A 17749-nucleotide genomic window follows, 5' to 3' on the forward strand; every position below is an offset into this window, starting at 1 on the left:
TTGTCAAAGGATTTGACTCTCGTTTGCATCAAGTGTGGGATGTTCTTATGATGCTCCCCCCCCTACTCTCTGTCTCTCTGTCAATACCATGCCTCCCCTCCATCCATCGCCCACAAACAGCCTATCATCTGCAGGGCGATTACCAGCCTGGTTACCACTTTAATTAGACCTTAATAATATCTGCTCTGTGTCACAATTTCACAACTAAAGAAAATTGCTCAGTAGCGTAATAATTCAATTAAAGAGATATTCCAGCAATGTTTAGTAAATTCAGTGTATTTTAAGTTGAAGGAAGCAGCAGAGCAGGGGCGGATCTAGAGAAATATTCATGGAGTGGCAAGAGAGTGACACTTTAAGGTTAAATATATGCTAAATGTAACAAAAACCATCACATGTATCAATATTTGCCTTTAAATGCCCCCCAAATGAAGATATTTGAATATAACATCATTGTGACCCATTAGTAAAGCAATAATAGAAATAGCTAAAGGTGGCATTAAAAATCAATAAATTGTTTTATTTCCAAATCTTCAGACATTTTTCCAAATATTTTTTTTTTTTCATTGAACCTAACCTATCAGGAAGACTAATGTATCCATAACAGATCATTACATTACATGTGTTAATTTACATTTTTAATATGTTATTTTTAATCAAAATAAATGTGATACATTTGACAGCAGATCTGACCCTGAAACAGAGGCTGAGAGTGAGATATCCTTCCATTTAAACCCTCTTGCTGAATCCCCCATAATGCAACACAATAGCGAGATCAGTTAGTCTGAAGCACAATCCATCCAAATAACCCTTTTTAAACTTTGGACAATTTAATTATGCACTACTCCTTGTAAAACATCTGTGTAGAAACAGTGGGTGTCCCTTTAAATTCACTCTTTATCCAATTTAGGAACTGCCACTTGTTACTATATACTATAATATAGAAATACTGTCTATTTTCCATGAAAGCTGTGTGTGTGAATTTGTGTTTATTTGTTTAATTTTGAAAAAGACAGTGTTCTCAATGATAATAAAGGCTAATGAACTAACTAACATAATACAAGGGTTAAGAGGAAACTTGAATTCACACATCAAAGTCTGTTTTTCAGCTCCTAGGGAGTACTGCTGCTTATGTGAAACAGTTGTATGAAGCCTTTTGTGGCTCCAGAGGGAGCTGTGTGAAGTCTGATGAACTGCCTCAAGTGACGTAACCACATGCAACATTAGTTGGGGCTTAAGCATCGATGTATTAATAGAGTTTTAATACTCTAATGGGCAGGAGAATCCAAGTTTATGAATTAAAAAAAACGACAGTATTACAGCAGTGCAATGCTAAATCGGTGCAGTGGACGAGAGCAATGTCCAGTCCTGATCCTTTGTGTCCTTTATGTAGGCCTGTGAATATAAAGACCCAAAGCATGGAAGAAGGGGCACTATACACCAATCAGCCACAACATTCTGAGCACTGATGGTGAAGTGAATAACACTCATTATCTGGTTATCATGGCACCTGTCAGTGGGATATATTAAGCAGCAAGTAAACATTTTGTTCTCAAGTTGATGTGTTAGAAGCAGGAAGAATGGGCAGCGTGAGCGACTTTGACAAGGGCCACATTGTGATGGCTAGAAGACTGGGTCAGAGCATCTCCAAAACTGCAGCTCTTGTGGGGTGTTCCCGGTCTGCAGTGGTCAGTACCTATCTAAAGGGGTCCAAGGAAGGAAAAGCCATGAAGCGGAGACAGGGTCATCAGGAGCGAAGGCTGGCCCGTGTGGTCCGATCCAACAGACGAGCTACTGTAGCTCAAACTGCTGAAACAGTTAATGCTGGTTCTGATAGAAAGGTGTCAGAACACACAGTGCATCACAGTTTGTTGGTATGGGGCAGCCATAACATTATGACCACCATTATGGGGGCCCAGGTGATCATAATGTAATGGCTGATTGGTGTATACTATATGTACATACTGCATAAACTGCTCTACTGATTTTAAATGTGGGAAGTTTTTGCTTGAGCTTGTACAGTACATTCTTTTTTTTAAACTCTGACTTTTGATTTTGAGTTCATTCAACATTATTAGTTTTTGTTTATTTAATAGGAGAATACATTTATTTCACCAGATATAGCCAAAAGCTCATTTGCATCTGTAGTCCCTGCAGAGGCCACCAGTGATGCACAGGCTGGTGAAGTAAAAGATAACAGTCGGTTAATTAGTAGTAGTGAATGAAAACATTACATTTGACACATAAGAAAAACCACAGTTATCAGTCAATACAGTTCTATAAAAAACTATTCCTCGTTAAATTCAGTACACCAGCTGAAGTTTTTCCATTTGCCCTTGTTTCTGTTTTTGGAGAATCTGATCTGTGCTTTCTTGTTAAGAGAGAGGTCACAGAGAGGATGATGAGCAGCTGCTCCTGCTGCTACTGACCAGACTGGCGGTGGCCTGCTGAGCTCTGCACACTGTGAGAAACACAGATGACTCCACAAGACTGAGAGTCTGCAGTGAATGCCTTCTAATCTGAACTGTGCTGGAGCCCAGAGACAACACAAAAGTTGGCATTTCAAAGATGTTTCCCATGAGCACTGTGGTTCTTCAGTGTGAGAATGAGCTAAAAATATAAACCGTTTGAGCCTCTGTGCAAACAGTGTTTACAACCCCACAGTAAATGAGGCCAGATAGGCCTGACATCTCTGTTACCTCAGTAGCGTGCCTTCATGCTCAGCACCAGAGGCTAAGCCGCACTTCAACATGACTCTGAAAACTGACAAATCAGGCCAAGACTCTCTGCTAAAGTGCCCCAAATACTGTTGAACAAGCAGCTGGTGATACAGTAGGTAATTACCACCTTGGCATGGTCTTGTACTTAAAGGTGATCAAGGGGTGAGGGGGACATTCGCTGCTGCAATTACACAGGATTAAATCTCCCCTTGCTCTACAGGCTTAAAGGCACAAAAATAACAAATGGAGTTTGATGAACTGCTTTGAAATGGTTGTGAATAAACCCTGCTACACATCTCAAAGCTTCAAAAAGTGCTCTGTGTCCTTAAATCACCCAGTGGTTTGTGCCAACAGCTGACAAGAGTCTTATTGAATATCAGCGGCATATTGGAAGTCAGAATACTTGGCTACAGTCTGGTAAACACTGCTTATGACGTGCATGTGAATGGTGATAGGCTGTCTCCAGAGTTTGTGGCAATAACAAGATGTTAATCCCTGCTCTCAAGTTAACACATTGTAAGTCTTTGGAATGAAAGTTCACACATCCTCCAAAGCCTATGGTAAGAGAATAATTCAGTTTACCACATTTCAGAAGAGACAGTTTTACTATGTACACAGCACACACACTACATAACGATCGATTTATTATGAATTTCAGACTATTTGTGTGAATTGGATTAGGTTAAGTGTGGGGGTCGCATACTATGACTGCTGTTTAGACAGAATCTTGCAATACTGTAGTCTTTTGATCCTCATATGCTGAGAAACATGATGAAATAATTAAAGATAGACTTGAATGCGAGAAAATGATATTTTCTGGTACTTTTTCTGGTACAGTAGATCATGACCATCTTATTTTGAGGTCACAATCCCGGTTCAGGTTCTCCTGCATACTTACTGAATGGTTTAGAACGTATAGCTGCCAATGGATTGAGACTACGGGATGTTCTTGGCTCTGGCCAGCCGTCTGGAGGGGATGGGCAGGGCTTGAACAGTCAAGCTCTCTTTTTAATTCCTGATACAAACTTTTCTGTCACTGAGTGCAACAGAATGCCTTCCAGGAGAGACTGTATGTAAATGAGCCTCTGCAAGCATCTCCCGTCTCCCTGTGATGGCCAAATTGTACTTCACCTTCCAGTATAGCTTATAGGAACAACTATTACATAACTATGAACAGTTTGGATTTCTGATTGTAGCTGGACAACACAAACTTGTTCTAATCAAGTATCAGCACAACACAATTTCCCTCTGAAACTCAAACTCAGCACTCTGCATCTGTATACTGGACTTCCACCCAAACAGACCCCAGCCAGTTCAGATTGGGGGTCACACCTCCTCCACTCTAGTGCTCAACACTGGAGCCCCTCCTCAACTGCATTCAATTCTATGAAATCTGCTATAAAGATAATTATTTGCTGTGGCCACAAGCCTTCTTGGGATTGAAGTATGTTACATGTATTCAGACACACATATTGAATATACATCTAAATCACTGAGATGAACAGAGGCATATTATATATGGTATGCATCATCTGACTACAGTATTGTGTCAATCATAGTTACATAAACATGACATATTCTATATAGAATCTTATATAAGTTATGTGGGGCAGAAGCCAGAATGGATTTCTCTGGCTGCTGGACTAGAACTGATCCGATAGGATTTGATAGGAGATAATAAGACGACACATTTCCTTACAGCTTTGCCTAAGCCAGGAAATCACATGGACCCGAGCATCATAAAAGATCACTGAAGACAAAATAAATGAAAAATAAGTGGGCAAAGAGAAATTTTAGTTTAGTTTATCTTTTGTTTCTCTGAACGTCACTGAACATGCACAGCTGCAGCCTTTGCATGTGTAAAGATGGCTAAAGCATACAGACAAACAGATTAAAATGAAGACACGATTATTTTCCTTTTATGAGATCATTTCATATCCATGTACAGTATGGCATCAGATCACACGCAGCTGCACCACTCTAAACTGAAAAATGCACAGGCCTAAAAGGAGCTTTAGGCATTTTGGAGTATCCATGTCACAAGAGATTAAGAGCCACAGCATTGCATCTTTCATTCGGCCTTGAATACCTTTGGAGCATATGTGGCTTCAGAGTGCAACATTGTAAGGTCTAAGCTCTCAATAAACAGACTTCATTTGTTTTTCAGTGGCAACTTCCGCTTAAAACTGCTAAGAGTAGAATTTGCCTCTAAACAGATAGCCCTTAAGGATTAGTCTTTATAATCTGCCGTTCACTGATCCTCGAAATCATACTGTCTGGGTGCTCTGAAATCAGCTTACAGTAGTACAGACAGTAGATGGAGTGTGAGTGGTTTTATGATTGGGATTGCATGCCGTGCAGGCTTTATGTACAGTAGCACCAAATGAGAAAAAGACAATTGTTTAGGGAGAGTGTTGCTTCCAATCTGCACGCATGATATGTTACCTACTGTTGTAGCAACACGGTATGTGCTGTTCTCGTGCACACACACTGGCATGCAATCGTACAACCTGCAATGCTAGGCCTTTTCTCCTGCTGCACATAAACCAAACAGATGCCTGCTGTGTGAACTAAGCATCTCTGGCAACCTCTGTGACTTCGATGTGAAAATCCAAAGTGGGAGACACTAGTACAATGGCCTAAAAGTGCCTAGTGATTGGAGCATACATGCTGCTGTGAGGAGAGAAAAAGCAGACAGAATCCATTTCCTGCTGACAGACCTTTATATGGATAGCATTAGGAATCCAGACAGGATCTATGTCAAACAACTGTCCCTTTTATACAGTCTTACAGTATATTAAAGTTTGATTACAAAGACACTTGGGCTGTTGTCGGGTGCAAAATACCAGATGGTGAACAAGATGCGATGAGAGCTATAGAGTGCCCTATAAAGTTAAAAATAAATCTAAATGTTCGTCATTGAAAACTGAGTCAATCTCAGTTGAGTTGATGTGACTGACTTCCATTCCTCAGAACATTAATCCTCATTATTCAGAGGGAATTTTCTTGGAAAACACTGGCATAATCCATGTAGGATTTTAACTTTCATTGAAGTCATTGACAAATAAACTGTGATTAACATTAACACTAACATTATCAGTGTGAAGACCGATTAGCCCCGTGAACATCTCTTAGCCACCATTAGAGGTACCATTATAATTTATTCATCAGAAAATTCTAGGCATGTCATCTGTAGCTATAGACAAAGCAAACAAATATAAGCGTTCTATTAAACAGCACCTTCAACCAAGTGCGATGCAGTACATACACATTTTAGGACCAACAAAAAGAAAACTAAAAAATAATTAAATTATTAGTCTAATTATTCTGCATATCAGAGGTAATATCAAATATAAAAAGAGAAAGAGAATGTGATATTGCTTGGATGAGAACAGTTTGGTTCTGGAGTACTGGAGCAGTTTCTCATAAATAACAAGTTAATGAAAATGAATACAAATGTCACTTGTTTTCTTACTAGGAATGTGCCGTTTTCCCCTTTTCCTGTTCTTTTTGCAGCATGGAAATGTCACATATGACTCCAGAAAGGGCACAGTAAAATCAAGAACGCACATACAGTAGACCATTTTGGCTCCTTTACAAAAACAGGGGAAATGTTAATGGGTCCCTAGACAGTTCACTCCGTCTGTCATTGTGGTGGAACAGAGGCGTCTACGCAGAGCTGGAAACAGCCAGTTTCTTCAAGTGGTCCATGAAGACCTGCAGGCTGACGTCATCAGTGAGGATTGGGGCTCCTGTCTCCTGCAGACACACCGGAAGCAAGAGAAGACAAAAAGTGGTTGAGTGATTTACGCTAATGATCACTTTAATGAAGCAAAGATTATTTTATGCAAGACCTTGATCTCTTGATAATCTCATTTTGAGAGTGTCATAGATGTATTCACAGGGTTTGCATACTGCAGGTTATGGTCCAACTCTTCCTTGACTTGGGAAATAAAGAGATTTGAGCTATTTTAAGCTTTCAATCTTCCCCTTTTGAATCAGAGGTTAGCTAATCCAGGACCTATGTTTGCTGACAGTTGGACTTTAAATCTTCTAAGTTGTCAGCACAGATTGTGTTTTTTTTTTTTTTACCCGGGATAGAGACAATCCTGGGGTTTAAAGTCTTGATTTTGAAGTAAGAAGGAAATGAGAGATTTCTGAAACTTTCAGTAATTGCTTTATACTGTTGTTATGAAAGTTCTGTAGGAGGTCGTACATATCCTCAGCTCAAGCAAGGGAAAATCCACACAATTGTGTATCCTTAGATGGCCCGCTCAAAAAACAAAACATCAACCATAAAAATTTTAGTAAGATGCCCTTTTCCTCAGTGTCAATACCCATAGTCTCCACTTTGGGTGACGAATATGACCTCTATAAGCAATCTATTTTCAAGTATAGACAGTTGAAAAATAGCAATTTGTAGCTTATAACACCGTACCTGTCCCCAGGCATAGAGGTTGTTGTGGGTCTGTGATGGGTTGACCTTTGAGAGCAGGAAGCGAGCCTGTGAGCCTCCGTGCTCCGTGTCGACGTAGCGCGGCATGGGGAATCGTGTCTGCAGGATTTCCTGGGCGTCATCCAGGGGAGCCTGCAGCAGCTGTTTGAAGTTCTCATACTCTGCCATTTCCTGGTAGCCTGCCTTTCGCCACTGGGCTATGGTCTGGAAATAAAGGGGGAAATGACAGCTTTAAAAAAAAAAAAAATGCCTAGAAAGACATTTCTGGAGACATTAATGGGCGTTAATCGAATGTCCTGGTGGGAATCTAAAGATATAGATGCATTCATAGTCTGTGTCTCACCTCTCCATGGTAGATAACCAGCTGGAAGAAAGTGTCCATGAGAAGGATTCGATCTGGCAGGATACTGCTGCTGTCCAGGAGAACAGGCTGTAAAGAACAGATACATTTTGGAACAAGCGCCAAAAAACATCATCAATGACAAACATTTCTTATAAAGACACTCTGAAGCTTCTAGCAAAGGCTAGATGCTCCTCTAACATTGATGATAACAGTGTGGAGGGGTGAGAGGCTGACCTCTGGTGGTCCATAGAAGGAGTATGAGTAGAGGATGGGCTGGACCATGATCAGGGACTGGGTCAGGTCCTGCCTGACAAAGTGGTGCCTGTAATAGGATGACTCATCGGGGCTGTTGTTGAACACCTGAAGGAAGGGTGACCGCCGCAGGTGGAACATAAACTGCAGGTGGATGAGAGAGGAAGAAATAGAAGTTATTAAAAAATGAATATTCAGTGTCATGTAATCTAAGTGGTTTTTGAAAAGCATATAATCCTATTGCAAATCAATTAAAATTGGGGACAGTGTAAAAATTGGAAATTTCAATTTAGTAATTTCTTTATTGACATTCATGTATTTGCACTAGGAGGCAGGTTTACCTGTGGGTAGAGGGACAGAGACTCTGACAGTTTGAAGGATGTAGGATCATCTTTATTGAACTGGCCAAACTTCTGACACTGAAACCCAGAGAGACAAAACATTGTTTAAACACTGAGAATGTCATGGAATAATCCTTATGTAACCTGGCACATCACACTGGATTTGTACAATACATGTACAATCACAGAGTGACGTTTTACTCCTTTTCATAGCACACAATCCTAACAATGCTAACTATGCATTGTTCTCCTCATCACAAAGTGCAGTTACGGCGTGGGTGCGTCACTCACCAAGCGGATAAGCTGCCTATCAAGCCAACGCAGGACATCTGGTCCCTCCTCTGACTCAGCTCTGAAGACACCCAGACGGGCCATGAGCACCGCAGCCGCTTCCTGGTCGAATGACGACTCGATGTGCTGAATCTGGGACTGTGCATCTGCCCAGCTTTGGTTAAAAAAAAAAAAGAGAGGGAGGGAGGAAAGAAAGTAGGACACGTACAGGTAAGTGTGGGTGTGGTGTGAGTGACGCACACAGGTCTCTGAAGGCGTTGCCAGAAATTGCAGGAATGTAAACACTGGCTGCCGCCAATATTGATTCTACTAATCACTTTCTTTAAAATTGCCTTGTAGGTACAAAACGTGAATATTCACTTTCACTCTTTTCTGCAAAATAACCTTACGTGTTAGGTTATGATATGACTACCACTACAGGTTGATATGGACAGTAGTTTTATATTCTGGTATAAAGTCTTGTCTGGCATAAATCAGTGTCAGCACCAATAATTAATCCAGAGTCTTACTTCCTGGCGATAGTAGAGACACGTATCCTCCTCTGAGTGTTGGAGTGCTGGTACTGGGTTACAAACTGGATCACACCTCGGCCACCCTGGGGCACTGGGGCATTGTGCTACACACACAAACACACAAGACAGCAAGACGACAATCATCAATCACTTCTCTCATTGCATCAGCAGAACAAATGGCCTTCTACTACAGTGAAAACCCCCCACAAAAAGCCATTGTCTACACTAAGCAAAGCCTTCATCAGAATTATTCACTGGTGTAATAAGCGACTGTACTTTCATCAGCCTACAGTAATCCCATCAGAGCAGAGAAGTTAAAGTTCCGGTAAATGTTTTTTTTTTTTTTTTTTTTACCTGATTCACTACTTCAAAGTACATGCCCAAAGTGGTGGATGGGTTGAGACTGCACACTTTCCACTGGCTCGTACCACCAACACCCATCTCCTGCACAGAACAAGAGAGCACATTGTGATGAATGGCAGTAAGTAACAGCTCTCAGATTACAATTCAGTTGTGAGAAGGAAGGAATCTAAGACGGGGGCAGGGACTCACATTTTCTGAAACACAGGATCCCTTGGAGTTGAGTGAAACACACGGTCCAATGGCCCCACAAACCTTCAGCTCCCTTGATGTCTGTACAGACACAAAGACACACAACATAAATACAACATGCACAACCAATGTCAGGTTTAGCAAGTATAAATCTGTTTTGTGCTCAGAATTTAAGTAATTGATACCTCATCAGCACAAAGACTCAGCAAACAACGATATTCATTATAACTGCAATGACTACATCACTTATTTACCTTGACCTCCATGACGCTGCCAAAGGCCATGCGGAAGTCTCCATTGTAGTCTTTGCTAAAGACTCTCTGGAAGGTCTGCTTGAACAGGGAGGTATTGAAGGAGTCTCCCATCACAATGTGACCCCTGTTCATACATAGAAAACAAATTGTTTACAATCTAAATCATTCTTTAAAAGGGATATTTTTTGTAAAGAATCAAACATCCATAATAGTTAGGCTAATACAATCTCACACCCGCAAACAATTGAACAGCAAGTGCTGACGTACCCAGTGAGATTAGATAAACACTTCATCTCCAGCAGTCCAGTCTGGTCCAGGGCACAGGCGTAGATATCAATACTGTGGCCATTTACTGCTGAGCGGTTAGCCATGGCTTCATAATACTGTGTGATACAAAAAACAGGTCAGTAAACAGTAATTGAAATTAATGTTTATTTGGGGAAAAAAGTCATTTATATCAACAAAGGAAATTTTTTTTTAGAAGCAGCTTTCACTCAAACACAAGATCTGCTGCAAATGCTAAGATCTGCTGAGGGTTCATGTGATTTCTCACCTTTGTGGCTTTCTTCAAATGGCGAGCGTTGTCTTTCTGGATGTCGTGCCAGGAGCGGATGGGGGTTTTCAGCTCGTCTCCCACCACCATGCCCGGGCCCTGGGTGGGGGGCCCTCCGATAAACAGCATCACACGAGCCCCTGTGTTGGGGAATGTACCCTGAGGATAAAGAGAGGAGGGCCAGAGTTTCAATTATAGTCTCCACAAGAAACATTTATTTTGTGCTGATCCTGGCGGCGTCTGTGGATAAAAGTAGTAATGTTTGTACTGTCTCGTCACCATTTCAAGCGGAATCCAACTGAATCTGAACTGGTGGCAACGATAAGTGTAAGAAGAACTACATAGCCAGTCTTCTCTCTGATGGTTATATAGATGCATCAGTATTAAATTGATACTGTTTCATAACCAGTTAAAAATCCCTTGTAGTAAGTATCATTGTACAGTATCTGCTCAAGTGACAATTTTACACCACAGTTATTTGACTATAGCACACTGTAGTTATAACAGGTTTTTTGTATTGAAATATACATTATGCACCGATTTATATCATATTGATTCAGTACTGCTCATACAGGACAGAATGTGTGCTGAATGCCTGTTTTTGGGCTGTGAACGTGGATAATGAGCAACGGACTACTGACCTAGTTCTCAAGTTTGCCATTTAAAAAAAGGAGTGTTAGGGGAAAGTTAAGACTGCCTTATCAAAAGAATTCAGATCACCCGTGGAAATGCATCCTCAGCAATCCATATTAGAACTTTTCAAAGACAAGTAAAATGTGATTTAATACCTCTGAATATGGGTAGGTTTCAAATCACACACATGCCGGTTTTCACATCATATGACAATGACAGAAATCCTGGTTAATTTAATGTAAAGAGTACACCATGTCCTAATGAGAGCTTTTAGAGAATCAGTTTCAGCAAAGGGCAGATCTCACAGCCAACACTTAAAACAAAGTCCACAGTCCAGCAGTCTGGGAAAGTCCAAGGTACAGTCATTTGGCAGCACGTAGTCAAAGCCACTGGAAGGAGCTTTTAATATAATGTGACCATTTGATAACAAGTTCTGTTCTATGCGAACGATGATTCATTTGTGAAGGACAAAGTGTACTCACACAGAACAGTTAAATAAAAAAGTCTGCTAATAGCAATCCGCTTTATATGTAAAGGATCCGTTCATCATGTCAAATGCCTCTCGACAAATCAGTGAATCTGGAGTCACTGAAAGAGCCAAAATTATTCTAATCAGGCCTCATCTACTATCTGTTGAAAAAGAGTACAGCAGGGCAACGTTTTGTTGCATCAGTTATATAACCACGCAGATTAGCAGTAGGAGAAGAGAGGATAATAATGGTGGAGAGAAAAGACAGAAGGCAAACAAGGAACCAGCCTTTGAACTCAGAAAGTACTGTTCCTGCTGAAGATAAGTCATCAGGCAGTGTGTACGCACTTCTGAACAGTTACATGTGGCACAATCGTCTCAAAGAGGCTAAAGTACAGATTACTGTGAAGCATTTGTGTGTGTGTCTGTTTGAGTCAGACAACAATAATCAATACCATTTTATACCCATATATGTTTTAGATTTTACTTGTGTTAAACAACATATGTAAATTACAGTATATTCATGGGCCGGCATTATGTGTATCCATTTAAAGGACCAGTGCGTAGCATTTAGTGGCATATAGTGGCAAAGTTACAGATTGTAACCAACTAAATACTACTATTAATATTATATAAATGTTACAGAGTAGACCTTTAATGTACAATATGATTTGTGTTTCTGCATGTGTGTGTATTGTACCTCCAGCAGACCAACAGCAACAGAGAGTGCAACACCAGTGGAGCGGAGGGGGCGTTTGCCCTGAGGGACAGGCCATGGGTCTCTCTGAAGCTCACCGAGCAAGTCAGTCAGATTCATATCCACTCTGTGCACGGGCTGAAGGAACCTGAATATGAATACAAACACACCTTAGGCAAGAAATGCAAAATGCTGTAGAAAGAGGAAACAGCATTCATTAACAAAGACAAGTGAGAAGTGTTAAAGCTCCACCATACCTGCAAGAGGCTGCAGCATCCTGAGGGGCTGGTGGACGCCCTTGTTGTCCTGATGCTGCTGGCTTTGTTAAACCCAGCATTTCCTAAAACACACAAAATAAAAAATAAAAAACCTTGAGACACCATACTTGGCTTATAAAAACATACATTTTTCCCTTAAGATATTGGTAAATGGTATACTCCAAAGTTTACATACTAATCTATTTATTTGTCTCATTTCTAAGTTTCCCGTGCCTTTGCCCCCACCCACCTGGATCTGTTTGGCGGAGAGGTCCTTGGTGCCCCTGAAGACGTAGCTCTTTGCGATACCCTCACAGCTGAGCTCGTGAACCTGAACCATGCGACCAAATGTGATGAGGCCCACAAGGGCGTTGGGTGGCAACAGGCTTAGGGACATCTGCAGGGACTCCTTGAGGGCCTGGAGGTCTTCTTCTTCCAAACATGTGTCCACCACATACAGGAAGATCAGAGGGGTCGGGGGTCCACGCTGTAAACAGGTGAGAGAGCAAGGTTTATGTATATATTTGAATTTGTTTATCTTTCTAGTCTGCATAATGAAAAATGTTTGGGCACAAACAAATAGAGAAGAGGCTGAATGAATGTTTAATGTTTGGTTTGCTGAACATGTTTTTAAGATGCACTAGCTTACACTACCGGAGAGACACAGCTCATATTACTTTTGAAATCCATCTGAATTATTTATGAAGCTACACTCGTAATAGAAGTGAGGCCCTCATTGGTAGCAGAGCCAGGGCTGTTTCTGTATAATTTCATCTCCAAATATTTATTATAGCCTACTATATGTCTTAACATGTCAAAAAAAACTATATGATTATGACAAAACTCTTTCACTAATGTACCACATTAGGTTTGCCCAAATATGGAACATTTTTTATAAACGTGTGCTTTGAACCATGGGAACTGATCCATACCCTAAGAATACTACATAGTTTAGATGTGTCCAAGTTGCAGGATGACACTGACCACATGGATTAGACCCAGAACTAAAGAATAAAAATAAGAACTCTTCACCTATAGAGGCCATTATTGGACACTGTTAATATTCACCTTTGCACAGTACATCTTTAGTACATACAATCTCCATGCATTGGGGTTGAGGTCAGAGTGTAGTGTTTACCTGTACTATGTACTCAATGGTAGAAAACTGTGGCATGAGTTCAGCTGGCTGGTTCACTTCTGATATGCCTGCATAAGAGGGAGGGAACTGCAGAGACACAGAGAGACAAATAGACATCCAGATTAACCGGTCTGACAAAAGAATGTAGCTGGTCCATATGAAGTTATGCAGGCTAATATAAGTTATGACAACTATTCATGTCAAACTAAATCATGCTGTGAACGTGAACTTACTGGGTTTCTCTGGAAGCAGAAGTTGCACGCCCATATTTTTGCTCTGAAGTCAACTTGACTGTGGAAGAGGGATCAAAACAATTTAGGGTTTGCATTCAATTGGCAGGAGTGTACCTGAGACTCATGTATCACACCTGGTACTTATAACTTATATTTTTTAACACCTCAGCACTTCCAAATGCTGAGGTGTTATATTCAAACACAGCACCAAATTCAAACCCCCTCAACCCCCTTTAATCCCCTTTATTTTTTAACTCAAGGACGCTACAATGAAGAAATGTCAAGAACATAGTTGGCACTGACACTAAAACACAACGTAAAACATGTAATTTAAACATTAAAGCATAAAGGCTGAATACTAAATAATACTAAATGTTACAAAAGCATCTTTGGTGCTTTGCTGCTGAAAAAAAATTAAAAAAACAATAGAAAAAAGGGAACACATCTGTAAGCAGGGGAATTGTTTTTCTATTTAACTCACCACAGTGGGTTGAGCACTGCCTTGCAGTTGGCCCGGCTGCACAGAACTGGTTCGTACTGGACTGGTGGCAGGTCAGGCCTCTCCTTGAGTGGTGTGAAGAGGCAGGAGACTGGGACAACTAGCCTGGTGGCTTCCAGACGGCTGGACGGCCAGAGATTCCAGCTGAATCTCACCCCATCCCTGTCCTCGTTCTGCTGGATGAACTCCTGGTAGGTCGCCATCACTGAGCTTCAGCAGAGAAAGAGCCCAATAGATCAGAGTGAGGATGTAGGTCCAATAGAAGCACTGGATGTAGTGACACTGCTAGTCAAAACTTGTTACTGTTTTCCAGTGGCAGTGAACTGCTCTTTATACAGGTCCTCCTTCCTCGCTAATGCTAAAATAAGACGTAGATATTCGAAAGCGTGACGCACAAATGTGTCATTGGGAAACGTGACCAACCTGTTTTGACAAGGAAGAGTACAGTACAGTGGAATCCCAGTGGTATTTTTAGGCTACACCTTTGTTGGTGTGTCAGCGAAACATGAATTACACCTTTAGAAAAGCATCACCAGTAGCAACGGTACACTCTCCCTTTGTCACTGCTATCAGAGGAACTTTATATTCACCTGTCCCATCGTCCAGGGGACAATAAAAATAGCACCTGGGACACAAAGATACAGTGTGTGGTACAATTCTGAGACACTAGAGAAATGTATCATTACAAATGAAATTACTACATTTATGCGTCATGAAATATATATATTTTTTATTGTTAGGTGTCTCAAATTAGTGACTTAATTTCAGAAAAAGCAACAAATTCAGCAATTTATTCAGGATGGGAAAAGGCGAGCAATATTTTCTAAAGTATTATATTTTCGCAATTCATCCTGTATGCTGCTCACAGTCCATGGCTTCTCTGGATCTCTAGATCAGGGTGTTTCTAAAGCTTGTAAATAGGTTCATAGTTTGTTTGACCTTCCCTCTCTCAGTCTCTTCCCTTTGGATTAGGGTGATCCTACAGCTTATATGTAAATAGTTAGTTTGAGCTTGTAAATATTGAAATAGTTTGTTTGATCTTCTTCCCCCCTTTGTAGAAAATGTTTTACTTCAAATATACAACATCCCTGTAGTGAGTTTGTAATTATTTGACTAAAATGTTCCGTGTGCATGTAGATTTCTGTCACCGTATACCAGGAAACGGGTTTGCATTTGCCCTGCAGTTTGCAGTAATGCATTTATTGATCAAACAGTTAGAAATGAACACGAAACAGTAACTCAACCAATGACTAAAAGAATTATGCAATCTGAAAGTGGCCAAACACCTAGGGTGATTTCAAGACTGAGGAAAAAAAGTTCATTTCAAGCCCTGGCAGGGTCAAAAGGTACATTTCTGTAGGAGAGACAGCTGTGTACTAGGGAGGGCTGCAGCTACTGATTATTGTAGCTGTTAATCTACAAATGATTTCCTCAATTGATTGAGTAAATAACTGTGCTCGCTATAAAATAAAAGACAGAGCCCAATGTAATATCTTCAAATAACCTGTTTTGTCTGAAGTCCCAAAATGCTGAATGTTTTTACAGAAAGAGAAGTGAATCCTCTCAGTTTAAAAGACAGTTTTTAATCTGATAAATGATTTAACTTATCAATGTCCTATCAAAATAGTTGCTGATCTAACTTGTTGCAGGTTTCATTGACCTGACTTGAGATAAGAAGCAATGGATTTCTCTGTAGCTAAGAACACCTCTGCCAAAAGAAGGCATCCACACTGTAACTTTATTTGTAACTAGGTCTGTATTTTAATAATCAATTGATTGTGGAACTACATTTTCAAACCAAAGAACCAAACATTCCCTCATTACTTATTCTCCAATGTGAGACTATGGCTGCTTCTCTCTGTCTCATATCATAGTAAATGAATATCGTTGGGTTTTGGACTGTTGGTCGGACAAAACAAACAACCTGAAGACATAAGCTTGAGCGGATTAATATTAAATAAAAGTAAATGTAAGTTGCCCAATATCCAATGTTTATGAAGAGGATGTGGGGTTGGTGTTTTTGGGGGTTTCTGGTGTTGGCAAAGCCCCCTTTCCCCTTTCGCTTTCGGTAAGAGAGTACATGGAAACCTTGAAATGTTATTTAACTGTTTAAATGAATCCGTGTTTGGGGACATACAGTGACTACCATTATGTCTGTATCATATGCTACAGGCCACGTCTCATCACTGATAAAGCCACCGGTGAAGGTTGGTATCCGTCGTGAAACGTTTCTACTCAGAAATCATTCAAATATCGTTTTCCCGGTGCCCACTCCCGCGAAATTCGGTTGGCGTGAATGAATTCAGCAGCAAACGATAATGTTAATCATCATTAAACGTCTCTACGTCGCCCTGTCACTCAAACCTCTACAAGCTAAGGCTACGTTGACTAGCTGGGCTGGCTTAGCTAACGGAATGTAGCATTAACCCACTTCCTGTCCCTTCAGGAATGAAAGCAGAGACCGGCGGCCTACTTTCCAACTAAATTAAATCGAGCGCTTACCTTTTCTATGAGGTTGGCCTCGGGTCTAGAGGAGAGCTAAAGAGTCTGTTGTGTTGAAAAGAAATTACAGCATTTGGAGATAAACGCAGGCGGATGTACAAGGCAAGACGACGGTGAGGGGATCACTCCCTGTCAGCCGGCTTCTGCACTTTACTAGAATGACGTGTTACTCCAAGTTGAGGCGTCTCCTATTGGCTCTTCTTTCCATGACGTTGCCGGGTAGGAGGTCACTATGGGAAATGGAGTTTATAGTATCGGCCATTGACAGTGAAGGCATTGGCCTAGGGCGACGTTGTTGTAGTGACAGTATTGTACGGGGTGATGACGTGTGATTAGACTGGGACTGCCTATCTCACCACTTAATCATCCACTGTGTAAAGAACTAATCTCAGCCTGTGACCTTTGACCATTCCTGGAAAGTGTAAGTTAGTAAATGCATTTACTCAACTACAATCTTGAGGTACTTGAGTTGAATATTTCCAGTGTAACCTATATGATACAGTAGGCTTCTACTTCACTAAAATTTCTATTTAAATATTGTACCCCTACATTTTACTTTACTAGTTATTTGAAAGTTAGTATTAATAGAATTTGAACTTTATTGCAGGACCAGTGTGTAGGATTTAGTGGCATCTGGCAGTGAAGTTGTAGATTACAACTAACTGAACACCGCTGGCGTGTGTATTGGACAACCTGGGAATGGGAAAAGAGAGCGGGCTGTGAGGTGTGTCGGAGGAACTATGATGGTCTCTACAGTCAGTGTTTGTTTTGTCACATACTGGACCTTTAAGTTCAAACCGGGGTTAAATTCCTCGTAGTCTATGTGTATACCAGTAGAGCTTCACTGCACTTAACTCTGCAGAATCTAAGTTTACATACAAAACTTACGATGCATCCAAACTAACTAAGTAGCCTACACTCACTGCTTTAGGACTATGTTTTATACAGTTCTATATCACAACGTCAAACAAGGTCCACATTAGCACCTGTCCATGATGCTGGAGTGAAACTGTGGCCAACTGCTGCTCCTGGTCATACTGTGTTCAAGGC

General features: G+C 40.8%; 1 protein-coding gene across 1 annotated transcript; it reads right to left on the minus strand.

Moving 5' to 3' along the window:
* Positions 1–5421: 5421 nt before the first annotated feature.
* sec23b (SEC23 homolog B, coat complex II component) lies at positions 5422–16868 on the minus strand. Its single transcript, XM_051384562.1, has 19 exons — positions 16700–16868; positions 14180–14407; positions 13699–13756; positions 13466–13552; positions 12578–12814; positions 12328–12410; positions 12074–12218; positions 10272–10430; positions 9986–10101; positions 9719–9842; positions 9465–9545; positions 9267–9356; positions 8910–9016; positions 8401–8554; positions 8110–8187; positions 7751–7912; positions 7517–7603; positions 7156–7377; positions 5422–6476 (listed from the first exon to the last, which is right to left on the minus strand). Exons 2-19 carry the CDS (start codon positions 14398–14400, stop codon positions 6387–6389), a joined length of 2301 nt encoding a protein of 766 aa, XP_051240522.1. The 5' UTR covers positions 14401–14407; positions 16700–16868; the 3' UTR covers positions 5422–6386.
* Positions 16869–17749: the final 881 nt, after the last annotated feature.

Source organism: Dicentrarchus labrax, unplaced genomic scaffold, assembly GCF_905237075.1.
Source record: "Dicentrarchus labrax unplaced genomic scaffold, dlabrax2021, whole genome shotgun sequence".
NCBI classification, from domain to species: domain Eukaryota; kingdom Metazoa; phylum Chordata; class Actinopteri; family Moronidae; genus Dicentrarchus; species Dicentrarchus labrax.

Bases quoted from the DNA above. Each gene is read 5' to 3' on its own strand.
- sec23b (XM_051384562.1), bottom strand. From the start codon at position 14,400: ATGGCGACCTACCAGGAGTTCATCCAGCAGAACGAGGACAGGGATGGG. The intron at 10,102-10,271 runs GTGAGAAATCAC...TGTATCACACAG, and splicing joins ATTTGAAGAAAGCCACAAAG to TATTATGAAGCCATGGCTAA. The intron at 7,913-8,109 runs GTAAACCTGCCT...ATCCACCTGCAG, and splicing joins CTCTGTCCCTCTACCCACAG to TTTATGTTCCACCTGCGGCG.